The sequence below is a fragment of the Athene noctua genome, chromosome 11 (genome assembly GCF_965140245.1).
Source record: "Athene noctua chromosome 11, bAthNoc1.hap1.1, whole genome shotgun sequence".
In the NCBI taxonomy this organism is placed as follows: Eukaryota; Metazoa; Chordata; class Aves; order Strigiformes; family Strigidae; genus Athene; species Athene noctua.
Window position 1 is genome coordinate 12,678,894 of NC_134047.1, and position 14,810 is coordinate 12,693,703.

At 47.5% G+C, this 14,810-nt stretch overlaps 1 protein-coding gene and 1 non-coding gene across 2 annotated transcripts; one reads left to right on the forward strand and one right to left on the reverse strand.

Annotated features, from left to right (window-relative positions):
* Positions 1 to 371: 371 nt before the first annotated feature.
* Positions 372 to 443, reverse strand: TRNAE-UUC (transfer RNA glutamic acid (anticodon UUC)). Its single transcript has one exon. It is a non-coding gene; the product is annotated as a tRNA-Glu (tRNA).
* Positions 444 to 664: 221 nt separating this feature from the next.
* LOC141964645 (ras-related GTP-binding protein A) lies at positions 665 to 14,602 on the forward strand. Its single transcript, XM_074915284.1, has 10 exons — positions 665 to 926; positions 1,559 to 1,592; positions 3,694 to 3,793; positions 4,777 to 4,843; positions 5,817 to 6,039; positions 7,901 to 7,996; positions 9,547 to 9,669; positions 11,922 to 12,013; positions 12,963 to 13,078; positions 14,074 to 14,602. The coding sequence occupies exons 2-10, from the start codon at positions 1,566 to 1,568 to the stop codon at positions 14,169 to 14,171; spliced, it is 942 nt and encodes a 313-aa protein (XP_074771385.1). The 5' UTR covers positions 665 to 926; positions 1,559 to 1,565; the 3' UTR covers positions 14,172 to 14,602.
* The last annotated feature ends 208 nt before the right edge of the window (positions 14,603 to 14,810 follow it).

The following is a 14,810-nucleotide window of genomic DNA, read 5'->3' on the forward strand; positions in this document are numbered from 1 at the left end:
TATGTGTTTGTTTGTATGTCTAGCTGTGGCAGATTGCTGCTACTAGAGTCGCAGTACAATACTGTTGGCCTTGGACAATAGCCAGGGCGGTTTAAAACACGCTGGTGCGACACAAACAGCGGTTTTTTCACCGGCATTAAATAAAACCGGGCATTTAGCGAGGTCCTCTGTTGTCTAATGTACTTGAACATTTTCAACTGAGGCGGGCGGCAGGGTTTGCAGTGGTAGAGTGCTTCGTACAGCTTCGGGAGACTCCTGACATTTGAGAGAAATGGAGAGGTATTTAGCCGCAAAATGTAAAAATGCGGGAAAAGGAGGTCGGGAAGCACCGGCGCTTTCCCTTCCAAGGCAGGGGAAAAAAAAACTAATGCTTCCCATACCGGGAGTCGAACCCGGGCCGCCTGGGTGAAAACCAGGAATCCTAACCGCTAGACCATATGGGAGGCGCTGGGAAGCACGCTCTCCGCCCGCCCCATAGCGCCGCCGGGGACCGCTGCCGGCCGCCGCGCCCCGCCGGAGCGGGGCTGCCCGCACCTAAGATGGCTGCCGGCGCTTCGCCGCCGTCCGGCCACGCCCCCTCCCCTCCTCGCCCCGCCCGTGGCGCGGTTGGCGGCGCCGCGTCACGTGACGGGAGGGGGCGCGGGCGAGCGGGAGAGGGCGGGGCGAGCGCTCACGTGACCGGCGGCGGCGGCCGAGCGCTGGGTCTCGTGAGCGCCGCTGGGGGCGGGGGGTCCCGGGCGCCGCGACGGGAGCGGGCGAGACCCCGGCGGCATTACGCGAGGCTGCGGCTTTGAGGCCTACCCCGGAGCGGGGGGCGCTCGGTCCCGCTGAGCTCCGCCGCCCCCGGCGGGCAGGCCGGCAGGCACCCCCGCCGCCGCCCGCGGGCACTGCCGAGCCGGCCCGGGAGGCGCCTATCGCGGCTAGAGGTAGCGGGGGGCGGCGGGGCCCGGCGGCGCTGGCTGAGCCGGGGGGCGAAGCCACTGTCGGGCCGGGTGGGGCCGGGGACAGCTGGGAGGTTGGGGGGGAGCGGGGTCGGGGACCGGAGGCACCGGCCCGGAGGGGCGGGGCGGTGGTCGGTGCGGGCGGGGAGCGGGGTGTGGGGACATGTGACGCCGCGGTCATGGGTTGCTCGGTGCGGACTCCGGAGCCTCCCGGGGGAAGGGGTGGGAGCGGGGGCTGCGGGTGAGGCGACCCTGGCTGCCGTGTGCCGGGGGACCCGAGCGGCGTGGCGGCTCCGCGGGTCTCTCCCGCTGCCTTCCAGCGCTGGCCGCGTTTATCCTGCTTAGGCCTGTTTCGGCCGTGTAATTACGGGAACGTGGTTCATCATGGGCGTGTTGGAGGGTTTTCTGGCAGTAGGAGGCTTTTGCTAAAGTTTCCCCATGCCATCTGGAGCAGAAGCTGTCAGATGCCTGGTGGGGTGGAGGTTGGGGGGAATTATGTCGCTATGGGAGTGCTTCCCCTTTTGCGAGGTACTTATGTGGGTGGGATTTGGATGTTGAAGTGAAGCCTGTAAGCCAGGAAAGTAGAGCAATGTAAGAAGATGGTCTTCTCTCTGTAGGTGGGTGATGCCAAGCACAGCCATGAAGAAAAAGGTAAGAACTGAAAGGAGAATCCTTTGCAGTTGGGTTTTCCTTCCCCATCTGTATTTGCTAATGTCATTATGTGTTTGCATCTGCACTTCCATGTGTTCTTTGGCTGTCAGGTACCTCTTAAGACTCTCAGAGTCAGCAGAGGCATCCTTTGGTTAATGCACTAGAAATTAAAACCAGGTTTGAGCTTATTCACTGGCACGAGTGATAGGGCAGGCTCGCTGCAGAGCCATCCATGATAACTGCTGTGTGAGTGTTTCTGGTACGTGTTGCAAAACCCCCTGCTCGTTAGGGAAGAGGATATGCTCTAACCCGCCTCGCTGGCCCAAGGGGAGACTCTTGTGATGCATTACTTGCGTGTGGAGCCTGTAATTCACTGAGGGGTCATGGTAGGATGGAACTTAACATGTGGGGAAGGAATAGTACTTCTTCTGAGAATGAGGAGGGGGGTATATTCCAGCAGTAAGCATATTCAAAGCCATTAAAGCAGCTGTGTAGAGAATATATGGCTGCCTGTCCATGATACGTTCGGATTGGGTTCCCTGCCTGGCCTTACTTGCTGGTGTCTGACCCCTTTGAAAGGCCTCTTCTGGCTAAAACTTGGAAATTGGATTTTTGCTTGTAGGCTAACTTGGGCTGTGCCTTGGAGCTGTATTGAGTTTCTGCTTGTGCTTCTTCTGCAGGTGGTATGAAATAAGAGACATTGACAGTCTCTTTCTGCTCTGTCTGTAGCTCAGGGGAGAAGGCCAGTGTAGCTTTCTGGGAATTTGCTTCAGAAAGGCTGGCAGGTGTGACCTGACCAGCCTGCCTCTCCAAGGAAAAAGTTGTTACCAAGTCATCGAGATGTGTGGTCAGCTTCCTTTTGGAAAGGCTGCTTGCCAGCCTGTGAAATGGTGCAGTCACTCTCAGAAGGATAACTTCTGCAATCGGGATGATGTGATTCTGCCTCTCCTTGTTTGCACTGACATTGTGGCAGTGGTTGCTGTACAGTCACAGAGTGAGGCTGGGAGTTGAGCGAGTGGCTTCCCAGTTAGCTTTTGGCAGTGGTGTGGGCTGGGCAGGCAGACTTGGGCCGCTTGCACTCTTGTTAAAACTATCCTTGATGATAGATCTTCAGAGCTGGTGCCAAAGGCTCAGTTTGACTTTGTAACTGGAACTTGACTAACAGCTGTTTTTGCGAGCAAGTCTGTGTTGGCTGTCACTGTTGTGGCTTTTAAATTTTTATTTTTAGATCACAATATAGAGTCTTGCCTTGTGTGACCGTGTCCCCTCTTCCCCCCACAGTCATCCCCTAGTTTTTGGCTACCAAAGGTGCTAACCCTCCTTGGGCCTGATAATCTGCAAAGAGGACTCTGGAGTCAAGTGTCTCCCCTGTGTGATGGCCTGGTGCACTTGAACTGGCTGTCCCATCTGATTTTAACCTTTTGCTGGTCTTCTGACGCGTGAAACTTGAAATGTAACTTGTATTTCACTTTTGTCAGGAAGGAGAAAACAAGTCACATTATGAGAAGGAAAAGAGCATGATTAGGAGAGAAGTGATGGTTAGAGAATACCAGTGCTGAATGGGCAAGGGGTTGTTTCCAGCCTGGCCTTAAAGGCTTGAAGATAAAGCTTTTGCTGTCATCAAAACCATCAAGCCTTCACCTGTGGTTCCAGAGTGCATTTGAAAAGTGTGCGGGTGCAAGGGGCTGGGGCTGAGGAGGCTGCGGCAGCTTTGGGAGCAGCTCCTGCTCTTCCCTGAGTGCTGGTGGCACTTCCTTCCGGGTGGTAGGCAGCCGTGGGAGGAACAGGATTGCGGTGCCTGGAGGGGCAGAGATTCCTGAGAGGGTGGGGGGGGCATAGTTCAAGAACACAGACAAGATGGAAAGGTTTTCAGTCTGACAATGATTCAGTGGCTGCGGGTAGCAGGGAGGTAAGGATGTCTGCCTCCTCCTTTCCCAGGCATGCTACTCTTCTTTGCCTCTCCTGATGCATTCACATCTGAAGTATGCGAGTCCTGTGTTTTGGTGGCTTTGGCAGTAAGATGTTAACTCCAAGGGAGCCATGAAGGACTTAGTGCTCTGTGGTAGTTAATTCTTCTATGTTGTTTTTTTTTTCTTCCCAGGTGCTGCTGATGGGTAAAAGTGGGTCTGGGAAGACCAGCATGAGGTCCATTATCTTTGCAAACTACATCGCCAGGGACACACGGCGCCTGGGTGCCACAAGTAAGACTTCTCTTGTTTGAACCACAAGTTCTCAGGGCTCAAACCCCCTTCATTAAAGGGGCGAGGCTGTTCCCTCCAGCAGTCCCTGCCTCTCCTCTGCTCTGGAGTAGATGGGTGTCTGTTGATCCTCCCAGCTACCACACCTCACAGGGAACTGCACTCCTGACTTCAGCTGAGGGCAGGTAGGAAGCTGGAGTGAAAGGCAGAGCAGCACTGCGTTCAGTTTTGCTGCTTTATTGTTGAACTTTTAGCCTTAGCTTTTTTTTTGATCACGAAGCAGCCTTTGCTGCAACTACACCTGTCACTGGCTGAGTGTTGAGAGTGTCCTCATGGTCCTCCTTGGTGAAGCTTTCCTGTTGTTAGCCAGCTGATAGCTAGCACACCTGGAGTCACAGTGATCTTGCTATGCATCTGTGGCTTTGGCAAGATACTGCACTAGACTTACTGTCTTCTGCCTTTTTTTTGTCCTCCAAAGCCACTGGTCTGAAAAAGCAGTAAGGGATTCCTCTGAAACAGGGGTGTGAATTGTCAGGTTCCAGTGCTTCTTGCTGAGAAGCACCTGTGAGGACTTAATGTCACAGATTGGTGTACATTCCCTCTTTGCCCTAAATTTGTCTTGTTCATAAAGTTTACATTCTCTCTGTTACTGATTTATTCTTTTAAGGCTAGTTTAAAGCCCTGCAGAGCGTGCTGGAACTAATGTCATTCTTAAAATATCATGAAGATTTGAGAATGTGCTAAAGGGGAACCACCTCCTGTGCTTCTCAGGAGAATAGGTCCTGGGTAGAGAGTAGGAAGGCTTGAATTACTCTGGGAACTTTTTCCATAGTGCCTTCAGCTACAGATTTATGTTCAACAGTGCTTAGATGGGATTTTACAAACTGTGGGCTGTGCTGTGAAGAATGGCATTTGTGACTGCCCGGGGAGGTAGCTTGGATATGGGTGTGTGGTACAGTCAGTAAACTTCTGTTGTCTCTTTCTAGTTGATGTGGAGCACTCCCATGTTAGATTTCTAGGAAACCTGGTATTAAACCTCTGGGACTGCGGAGGGTAGGTACTGTTTATTCTTTTGCTTTTGAAACCATTGGGGGTTAGCTCTGGGGAATAAGACTGGGGATGTACAAAACAGAGGTCCTGCTGCCCTGGGGGGACAAGTACGCTGCTTATGCACGAAGGGAATAGAACAAGCTTCATGCATGCACTGTAAAACTGGTGAGACAACTCTGGGAAGAACAGATGCCACATCTTAGGCTTGTGCCTGGAGGTGGGTGGAAGAGGTTGGCACAATGATGCTGTCTCTTGAGTTATCCCTACATAAAAGGTGCAGTGTGTAGGTCCACCCTTACCTTGCTGCTTGCTTGCTTCTGCTGGCAAAAAGCCTGAGTCCTTCACCCGGACCTTCTCCTGAGGTGGTGGGAGGTGACACTAGTTTCAGAATTGCTGAAGGTTGATAGTGACCCTGTGGCTCCTGGAAGCAGCTTTTCGAAGAATGCTCTCCCGCTGACAGAGCCTCAGCAGAGCTGTCCAACTTTTCCAGGCTTCAGCAGCTCTCATGTCCTCATGCACCGTATTCAGCAAAAGTTAAAGGAGATTTAAATCCTATCGTAGCAGGCTACGCTGATGGTTTTGGTTATATTTTAGCTTTTGCTGTGGCTTTTTTATACCCAACTCTCTAAAAGCCAGTCTGGGTCCAGAAGCAATGTAACTCTGTTTGCACAGGACACTGAGCAGCCAGCTGGGATGTGAAGGAAACTTCAGCTTCCTGTGAGACTGGCAAGCAGATGCTCTTCAGAAGCATCCAACTTTGCTTGGTTAGAAGTGCTGGGGAAGCTTCACACCATGGGGAATATCACCACTCGCAGGGCTCTTGTCTAGACTCCTTGGATGGGGTCTCTAGCTCAACATGCAAGCCATGCCTTTCTATGGGAGGTGTTTTACATGTAGCACCTTTCCTGGCAATGCTAAGCAAGACCTGGTTGCTCTAATGGGAGTCTCCTTGCTTTGTTGCTCTGCTCCTTCTCAGACAGGACACCTTTATGGAGAACTACTTCACCAGTCAGCGGGACAACATCTTCCGCAATGTGGAAGTCCTCATCTATGTCTTTGATGTAGAGAGCCGCGAACTGGAGAAGGACATGCACTACTACCAGTCATGCTTGGAGGCAATTCTTCAGAACTCTCCAGATGCAAAGATCTTTTGTCTAGTGCACAAGATGGACTTGGTGCAGGAGGATCAGCGGGATTTGGTGAGAAGCTGATAGCTGTCATAGAAACGCTTTCAAACAGAACATCTTTTGACTGTGCTAATGCATTGTGATTTCATGCTTCAAATACAGCCCCATCAGCACTGTTCCTAGAAGGGTTTCTCAGATGTTAAGAATTGTCAGAGCCCTCTAAGCTTTTTCTGCCTTTTCTAAATTGTGTGTCATTGCTATCTTTTGCATGTAATCTAGAGGAGAACAGAACTAATGATTTTTAGTAACAACTACTCTAAGCCTTTCCTTTCAAAGAGTTGAAACTTTCCCAGTTAACTAGAAGGTGGTTTCTGTCAGTTGATTCTGCTCTCTGTCAGTTTGGCCTGCTGGCCCAGAGATTGATCACCTCTTAAGCACTCTTCAGCCCCAAGAGGCTGGGGATCAACCTTTCAGAGGTATTGCATGTTTTCTGTTCTTTTTCTGAACTTTTGAAAGGTTGCAGGGAAATGGGAAGATGTCAAGTTCCTACCAACCTTGCTTTTTCAGCTTGGACTGAAAAGCAGCCAGGTCCTGATACCAAAGGAGGAATGAGCTTTGTGGGTTAGATGAGCACATCCCTAGCTGCTTGGCCCCTCCCTGGCTTGCAGCAAGTTTGGAGGCCCCTTTAGGCTGTTGGCTTTTGTCTGAAGTAAGGTGTCTTATTAAACTAACTTCTGATTCCTGGTGAGTATGTGCCTGGGCAGCTGCAAAGGAGGCCATGCAAGGTGCTGTGGCTGAAACCACGCCCTGACCTCCCTGCACAGACAGACTTCCACATAGCAGGTTGGCTTCAGATCATTCGTGCATCTCAGAGTGGAGGTCCTCCTCTTCCAGTTTTAGTTCTGCCATCCAGCGCAGTGCAGAAGTAGCTTGTTCACAGGCTTGATTCAGGGAACTTTTCCTCACTTCCATCTGCCTTCCCTCCGGACAGAAGGATGAGTCTAAAATCTTCTTAATGCTGTCCTGTCCAGGTTTGTTTTGGGACTAGTGGACAAATGCTGGTTTTACATAGTTGTGTAGACTATTGAGGCCCTGAAGTGAGGGGTTGACAGAAGAGGAGCCTTACTTCAGATATGCTTTCAATGTGTACCATTGCATACCCATCAAGATCTGTGTTAAGGTGTCTGCTACTCAGAAGAACATGCAAATACTGAGCCACATCACTATCTCTGTAAATCGTATTGAAGCCTTTGGTATCCCAGGACCCAAATAGTAAATGTTGGCCTATGCAGCATTTCATGGGCATTGGTTAATGTTCTGTCACATTGCTGAAAACAGTAAGCTGAGGTGAAGGCAGTTGTTGTTATCTTCCCCTGCAGAGGCACATTGCTGGCTGTCCTGCTGCTTTTTTAGCAGTTCTGTAGGAGCCTGGCACAAGACTGTCTGATCTTTACTGTTCACCCTGCTCCCCCTTTTTTGTAAGCATAACTTCTAAAGGCAGAGTATGGTGTGAGAGGGCTATATAAGTACATGCCTCAGAGCTGCTCATACTGATGAGCCTCAAGTGCTTTCTTCCAATCCTGTTCTCAGTGATAGAGCTTTCTGCCTGTGACCAGGGTCTTCTCAAAATTTAGGTCCTCAGAGACGCTCATGTGTGTCTGCTTCCATTCCCACTCCATGACACCCATAGTTATTTCAGTTTTGAGTCCTGGTCAAATCTATTGCAAGACAGCCATGATCTGCTTTTCCCTGCTGTTCCAGTGGAGGAGGTTTCTGCCAGCCTGTCCTGGCTGATGTGCTCTGCTGTTGTCTTTTCTCGGGTGCTGTGGGTACTCAAGGTTTGTTTGAAATGCGTGCTGTAAATGCAATACAGCAACCACCACCAAAGGCAGAAATATTTGCACTCAACTGCTAATCTTTTTTTATTTCCCAGATTTTTAAAGAGCGTGAGGAGGACTTGAAGCGCCTTTCCCGGCCCTTGGAATGTGTTTGTTTTAGAACTTCCATCTGGGATGAAACACTTTACAAGGTTTGTCCAGCTTCTTCTCTGTATCTGGCTTTTCCCGCTCCTTATTGAAAACAAGAGTGCAAGGAAGGCAAGTGGTTAGTTGCTACTGGTTTATTAGTGACTGGCCCTTTTTGGTTCTGCAGCAGCTACTTCTGGGGGTTAGCTGTTGTAAACAGCACCTGAGCATTCTGGTTTTAATTAGAAAATGTAAAAGCCCTCCATGTGCTGGAGTCATGGTGTCACTATGTTAATACTGCCTAAATATTTTGCCTGGCTGCTTTAGAAAGAGCTTCTGCATCTTTTAGTCACGTTTATCTGGCATGGAATTGTTTTCTGTGTTTCTCTGCAGCACTGTTAATACACAAACATTTACCTTTCTGGGAATTTGCTTTGCTTTCAGGAGTGGGTGTGGTTTTTTGTGGGTGGGGATTTTTGCCATTAGTCAGTCTTGACTGTAGTGTCAGAGGTCTTCCAGTGTGGGAGTGGTGAGTCCTACCTGGGCTACGCTGAGAGCAAATGATCTTTATAATTGCCAGCTCAGGCTAATAAGCAGTGGTGGTAGTGGCTGGGTCGCTTGTCTGAAGGTGAGGACCATTTGGCTCTTTCTGTTGACTTTATCGGGACTTGGGACAGCAACTTTCACCATCCTGGCAAATCCATTTAAAGCTGTAACAAATTCCCCTGCCTTCAGCGTATGATGTGCTTGAGGCTGATGCAGCACCGTACACCAGACATCACTCTTGACAAAGCACGTGCCCAGCTCCCTCTAGAAATTACCCTCCCCAAGCAGGGGCACACCCTGGGTTCCTGCAGCCATCCCTGACGTCCATCAGTCACACTGGTTACTCTGTTTGAGCCGCTTACGCAGCAGCAGACCTGTGCTATTCCAGACACAGCCCTGCCAATGCTCTTCAGAGCTCATGCCCTTGGTTTGGACTTTCAACTTTGTGTTTGGCAAATGGGATGGGAGGAGTGTTTGGTAAATAGGAGACACAAATATCCACCCTGACTCCTGGGGGGAAGCGTGTGGTCAGGCACTGACACAGACCTGGGTCACCAGGTTGGCAGTGAGGTGAAGCTGAGCTTGGAGGACTGGAGTCTGAATGAGGACAGATGACAATTACAGCATCCCCAGTCCCTTCTGGACTTGTTCCTGACTCACTGGGTTAGAGTAGAGCTTTCTGTTTGGATCAGTGACAAGCTGCCAAGTATCCTTCTGCATGTTGACCTTGCTCAGGATTAGAAAAAAGTCTGAAAACTTCAGTGGGAGCAGTAGATAAAAGCATTGCCAGCTTAAAATTAGGATGATTTAAGTCTGTTTAATAGTATTCTAGTTTCTCTGTGACCGATCTAGAAAAGAGCTTGGCCTAGTGAAGAGTTTACTCAGGTCTGGGGTAGCACTGGTAGTCTTCACTGTAGTAGAGAAACAGGTGGGAGAAGCTTCTCAGTCTTGCCCAGGCTATCAACACCCAGAACTACAAATAATCGGGTTTTGAGCACATTACATAACAAGAGGATGAGGTAGAAAAGTGCTAATGCAGCCCTTACATTGTGTTTTTCTTTATTGACAGGCTTGGTCCAGTATAGTCTATCAGCTGATCCCCAATGTCCAGCAGCTGGAAATGAACCTGAGGAACTTTGCTCAGATCATCGAGGCAGATGAAGTGCTTCTGTTTGAAAGAGCCACTTTCCTGGTGAATACAGCAGTTCTGCCCTTCAGGTTCCTCTGCGCAGCCTAGGATGCAGTTCCCTGGATGGAAAGTGCTGTTGTGGCAGTAGCCCAAAGAGAGGTGCCAGATGGCAGAATGCATTGATCCAGGCCGTGTGATATTGAGAGTAGCTGATGTGACTCCATGGCTCGTGGGACCTTCCCAAAATTTCCGCTTCTAGCAGCTGAGCTGAGGGCTTGATCGGTATTTCCCTATTCCAAGCTGTGAGGGGGTTTCATATCCCCATTCTGTTGTCGGCCGTAGGACTTTTCTGAGAATTCCTTTCTGCCCAGGGCAAGAACATTCTTTAGATTGAAATAAGCCTCTTCAGTTCCCCTGGCCTAACGTTTTAACAGGTCTTGATTTCTATTTTTTATTTTGTCTGATGTTCTCCAAACCTGGAGTATGGGTAGAGGATCACAAGCAATTGGATTGCTGCGGCTTTCCAAGTTACTGGCTGCATGGTAACTGTGCTTCCAACCTGTTGTCTCTGCAAGGTAAACGTGTTGGTTAAAACCACCGCTGCTGCTTGTTTGTCCATACTCTTGGTTTCTGGATTGGTCTTTTCTGTCTTTGCACCTTGCCGACCTGGAGGAATGGTTTTGAATTTTTTTGAGTGCTTTTCTTGATGGCCAAACATCTGATTTTGAAATGATGGAGGGAATGTGGAAAAGGAGCCATTACTTCTATTGCTTCTTAAACTGTCAGAAGTAAACTGCCATTTCTGGCAAGTTCTGCTTTTTGACCTTTTGTAGATGAATAAATAGTTCACCTTGGTGGTACGTAACAGAACTTTTGTTATAATACATTTTTTTTACTGAAAAAGAATAATCTCTACTACAAAAATTCAATGCTGATTTTCAGTTTAATGGTGACTTTTTAAAAGACTCTTTTTTTTTTTTCTCACTTTCTTCATATATTTAAACTTCCCCCAGGACACTTTTCTCCTGAAGTGAAATCTTACTCTGAAATTGTATTGAAATCACAGTAACAGCAAAACTTATCTGGAAATTTAAGGAATGAACTTGCATACAATGAAGGCTTTGGTATGAATGCAGTCCTTGAATCTGGCTAAACCTGTACTTGTATGAATAATTGGGCAGGTTTAAAAAGTAGGAAGTATATGATTTTAAGGTGCTTAAGGAAAAAAAGAAAAAAATCCAAGAAACTTAGTTCTTGCAAGTCTGTTAAATGTGGCTCTGTAGGTGGAAAAGGAATAGTTTAACATCCTTGCGTAAGGGTGTCTGGCTCTTCCACTAGCAGCTGGTTTCATGATTCTGAAGAGCTTAAAGCACACAGCATAATGTTTTTTAAATATTCCTTTGCACAAAGTTTTTAAAATACTCCCTTCTGATTTGCTGTGGCAACAAAGATGATGCAACTGTTTGATTGTGTGCCATTCACCTTATGCAGTAAATGTAGTTCTCAGCCCGTTAGCTAATTTGGCTGAGGAGTAAATGTGTGTAGGCTACCAGGGAAGTGGGAAAGTGATCAGGGAGAAATGGCTGTGGATCACACTGCAAAGATTCCAGAAAACTTTTGATCCTCTGAGTCTTTGCAGCCAGCCACTGAGGTCTGCATGTTGCTGCTGGATCACTGTGTGGGAGGAAGAGGAGGAGAACTGATCTGAATGCAGGCAGCTTAGCACAGTCTTGGTCTGACTCAGTGAACTGATGGAGAGAGAACTCCCTAGGAAACCAGCTGCCTTTGTTCTGCTTTTTTTAGGGAGGAACAGCTTGCTGTGGCTTTGAGAGCAGTGCTTGTGCATTCTACCTGTTGCAGAATGGGAAATTTCTCAGGTTCAGTCCTTGAGAATCTGCAGCTTGATAAACTTAGGAAGGAAAAGCTATTCCAGCATTTGTCAAGTGTCTGTTTCCTCTACCTGAGGTGGTGGTCTTGCATTTTTTTTTCTCTCCTTACACTTTCTTCTTTGAATCAAGATTTAAATTGCTGCTAAGTTGGAGTTTTCAGACCTCAGATGGACGATGTCTCTTGTATATCTTGCATACTTGCACCTGCACTTGTGAAAGCCTTCCTGGTGACTGTATTATTGAGTCTTGTTTTACCATGAAAATGCCACAAGTATTGTTGCAAATAGTTTCCAAGATTCAGTCAGCAAAAGGCAAAGGAAATCCCTGTTCTGGTCACCACCTGTTTCCCGTAATTGCTGTCAAGCCTGAGAAACCTGTGTTGAAATAAATTACTAATTCTGTGCTCTCTCTCTTTCTGCCTTCCAGGTCATTTCTCACTATCAGTGCAAAGAACAGCGGGATGTCCACAGATTTGAGAAAATCAGCAACATTATTAAACAGTTCAAGCTAAGTTGCAGGTGAGCTGCTTTAATCATTAGGTGGGGAAGATACTGCAGCAGGTGTTTCAGCTTCATCCAGAGGCATGAAGGCTCTCCAAAGTAGTACAGTTCTCTGACTCCTCAGCAAGCTGAGATGCTGTAGTTAAATTGCACCAAGCTTAAACACAACTGAGTTAATTGTTATCTTTTGTAACTTCCTCCTTTGCTGATGGTTGAAAGAGGTTTGTTTTGAGACAACCATTTTCTTCTAGACCTCATTCTCCTGGGTGAGGTAGGGAAGTTTCAGGACTAAATTGATAAATTAGTGACAGTCAACAGTGCTATAGGAAGTCAGATGGAGAGCTTTGCTTCAGACCCTGTACCACACCGCTGCTTTGGGAGGAAGAGGCTTCCAGACCCTATTTATCAATATTTTGAATGAAAAAGTGGGAAGCTGGCTTTGTAGTAGCTTGGTTTTAGAACGGTCTCTGTTTCCCCAGTCTCTTAGTAATATCTACAAGTGTTTGGAGTCTGAATAGGATGGAGAAGTGGCTGCATGGTTTACAGAGCTGGCTCCAGATGTTTCAGTTTTATACTTATTTCTGCTGGATATCCACAGCGTGTTCAACTGTCCTTCTGAATGGCTATTACATCCGTGGGGCAAGTGCCACTGACAGCTTGGGCACAGCAGACTCATTAGGGTTGTAGATCTTGAGTTACCTTCACCATTCAATGTGCAAATCACTTTATATTGTTCTCATTTAGCCTCAAGCTAAAGATTTCTTTCTTAAAAAAAACCCCAAACATAACCAAGCATGACACTTGCAGTCACACCTGGTGTTGCTTGCCAAATGAGTACTCAAATGTGTCTTTGTTACCAACAACTCGAGTAATGGGATGTTGGTGCAAAAGCTGTTTGAGCAATGTTACAGTAATAGTTAATTTACTCTTTTTTTTTTTTTTTTTTTTTTTCACTCTACCCTCTTAGTAAGCTGGCAGCTTCTTTCCAGAGCATGGAGGTCAGGAACTCTAACTTTGCTGCTTTCATTGACATCTTTACATCAAATACATATGTGATGGTGGTTATGTCAGACCCTTCGATACGTAAGTTGAAGCAAAGATAAGCCTCTGGCCTGTTTTGTGTTTGCAGGGACAAAAAGATGAATGACTCTGAACTGCGTTTCTCTTGGAAAATGACAAACACCAAGCAATGTAGTAAAACTGATTGTAATTAAAAGATGGAGAGGGATCTGCTGTCCTGCTGACTTACCCTGTCTGGGCAGAGTGAGGGGGAAGGTGGTTAAAAAGTGATGTACCTTGCGGAAGGCGAGATGTGTGCCTGTGACAGCTGAGCTATTTGTTGCTGTCAAGTGGAGGATCGTAACAGCAGTGGGGAACCACTATAACAGATGTGACCTGATTTAGTAGGTTGTATCTAATAACCTATTTTGGGCTGTTCTGATCTGGCAGCCCCAGTGATTTTTGGAGAGTAAGCAGAGATGGATTGTATTTGAGTTTTTGCTCTTGCTGCCTGAACTGCCTTGGTGGGCAAGGACTCTAATTATAGCAGTATCTATTTATCTTAAAGAAGAAACTGTAGCCAGCAGTGTCAGCTCTCACAGGCGCAGTGTGAATATTTAACCGTTTGCGGAACTCCAACTGAAACTACTTCTGTTAGGGTTTGAGGTCCTTAAGAGACACTGTCCAGGACAGCCTTGTGGCTTACAGTGTTGGTGCTTCCTGTCCTGTTTTTGACTGGTTTACTGAATTGGGGAGAACTTTTGTAAACCCTGTGACTCAATTACCAGCTGCGATGATTCTGTGCTTGAGGAGCAGCGAATGAGCAGCTGTGGTGACTTGTGCAGCTATCACTTGGCTGTAGTTTGCTCTGACTCTTTCTTGGTGTTGCACTGGGATCAGCAAACAGCCCAGACCTTCCAGTGTTAAATTTTGTACAGCTAGGGAGCAGCGGAGTTAAAATGAGAGAGCTTTCTGATGGGGAAGTCGGTTTTAGGCAGCACTTAATTTCTGAGGACTTGTTTACTTGCATCTTTTTTAAGGTTTTTTTTTTTGTCTCCCCCGTCCCTTTTCCGTCCTAGCTTCTGCGGCTACGCTGATCAACATCCGCAATGCCAGAAAACACTTTGAGAAGCTGGAGAGAGTGGATGGTCCAAAGCACAGCTTGCTCATGCGCTGAACGATGGCCAAGGCGCATGGTCTTCGGGGGGAGAAAAAATGAATTGGAACTACTTATTTTTAGGAGAATCTAACAATGTTGATGTCTTTGGGCTTTGAAATGAGTGTGCTGCTTTATTTTTTCTCCTTTTAACGTTGGACACTAGTCACTTGGATGTCTGGATACACTGCGGACCTTCAAAAGAGACTTCCCTGGCGTATGTAGGGTTGGGAAGAAGTAAGGACGTGTGATGTGCACGTGGTCTCATGCTCCTGGTTGTCATAGTGCCACATGGCAGAGCTGGTGTGGATGTTTTGCTCCCAGGTGATCATATAAGTCACAGGAATGGAATATTTACTGTTTTATTGGTTGGTTGCTAGAATATGTTTATAAATTTCTCCTTGTCTTCAGTCATGAAAATAAATTTTTGCTACCAGGGATTTCAGATCCTAGAGCTTTGGAAAGTGGGTTTTATTTCTTCTAAAACCTAGGGCAGCTTTGGCAAGCAGATGTGTAGTAGCTGCATTTTTCCTTTCATGTTATTAGGGGGGTGTTGACCAAAGGCCATTTCAGAGTTTCATTTAAGATAATTTTTTTTTCCCCATGTGGAGGCAAAAATTCACTCAGCAGGTAAAGCAGTCAGGCTGGCAGTGGCCTCTT

Bases quoted from the DNA above. Each gene is read 5' to 3' on its own strand.
- LOC141964645 (XM_074915284.1), top strand. From the start codon at position 1,566: ATGCCAAGCACAGCCATGAAGAAAAAG. The intron at 7,997-9,546 runs GTTTGTCCAGCT...CTTTATTGACAG, and splicing joins GGGATGAAACACTTTACAAG to GCTTGGTCCAGTATAGTCTA. The intron at 9,670-11,921 runs GTGAATACAGCA...TCTGCCTTCCAG, and splicing joins TTGAAAGAGCCACTTTCCTG to GTCATTTCTCACTATCAGTG.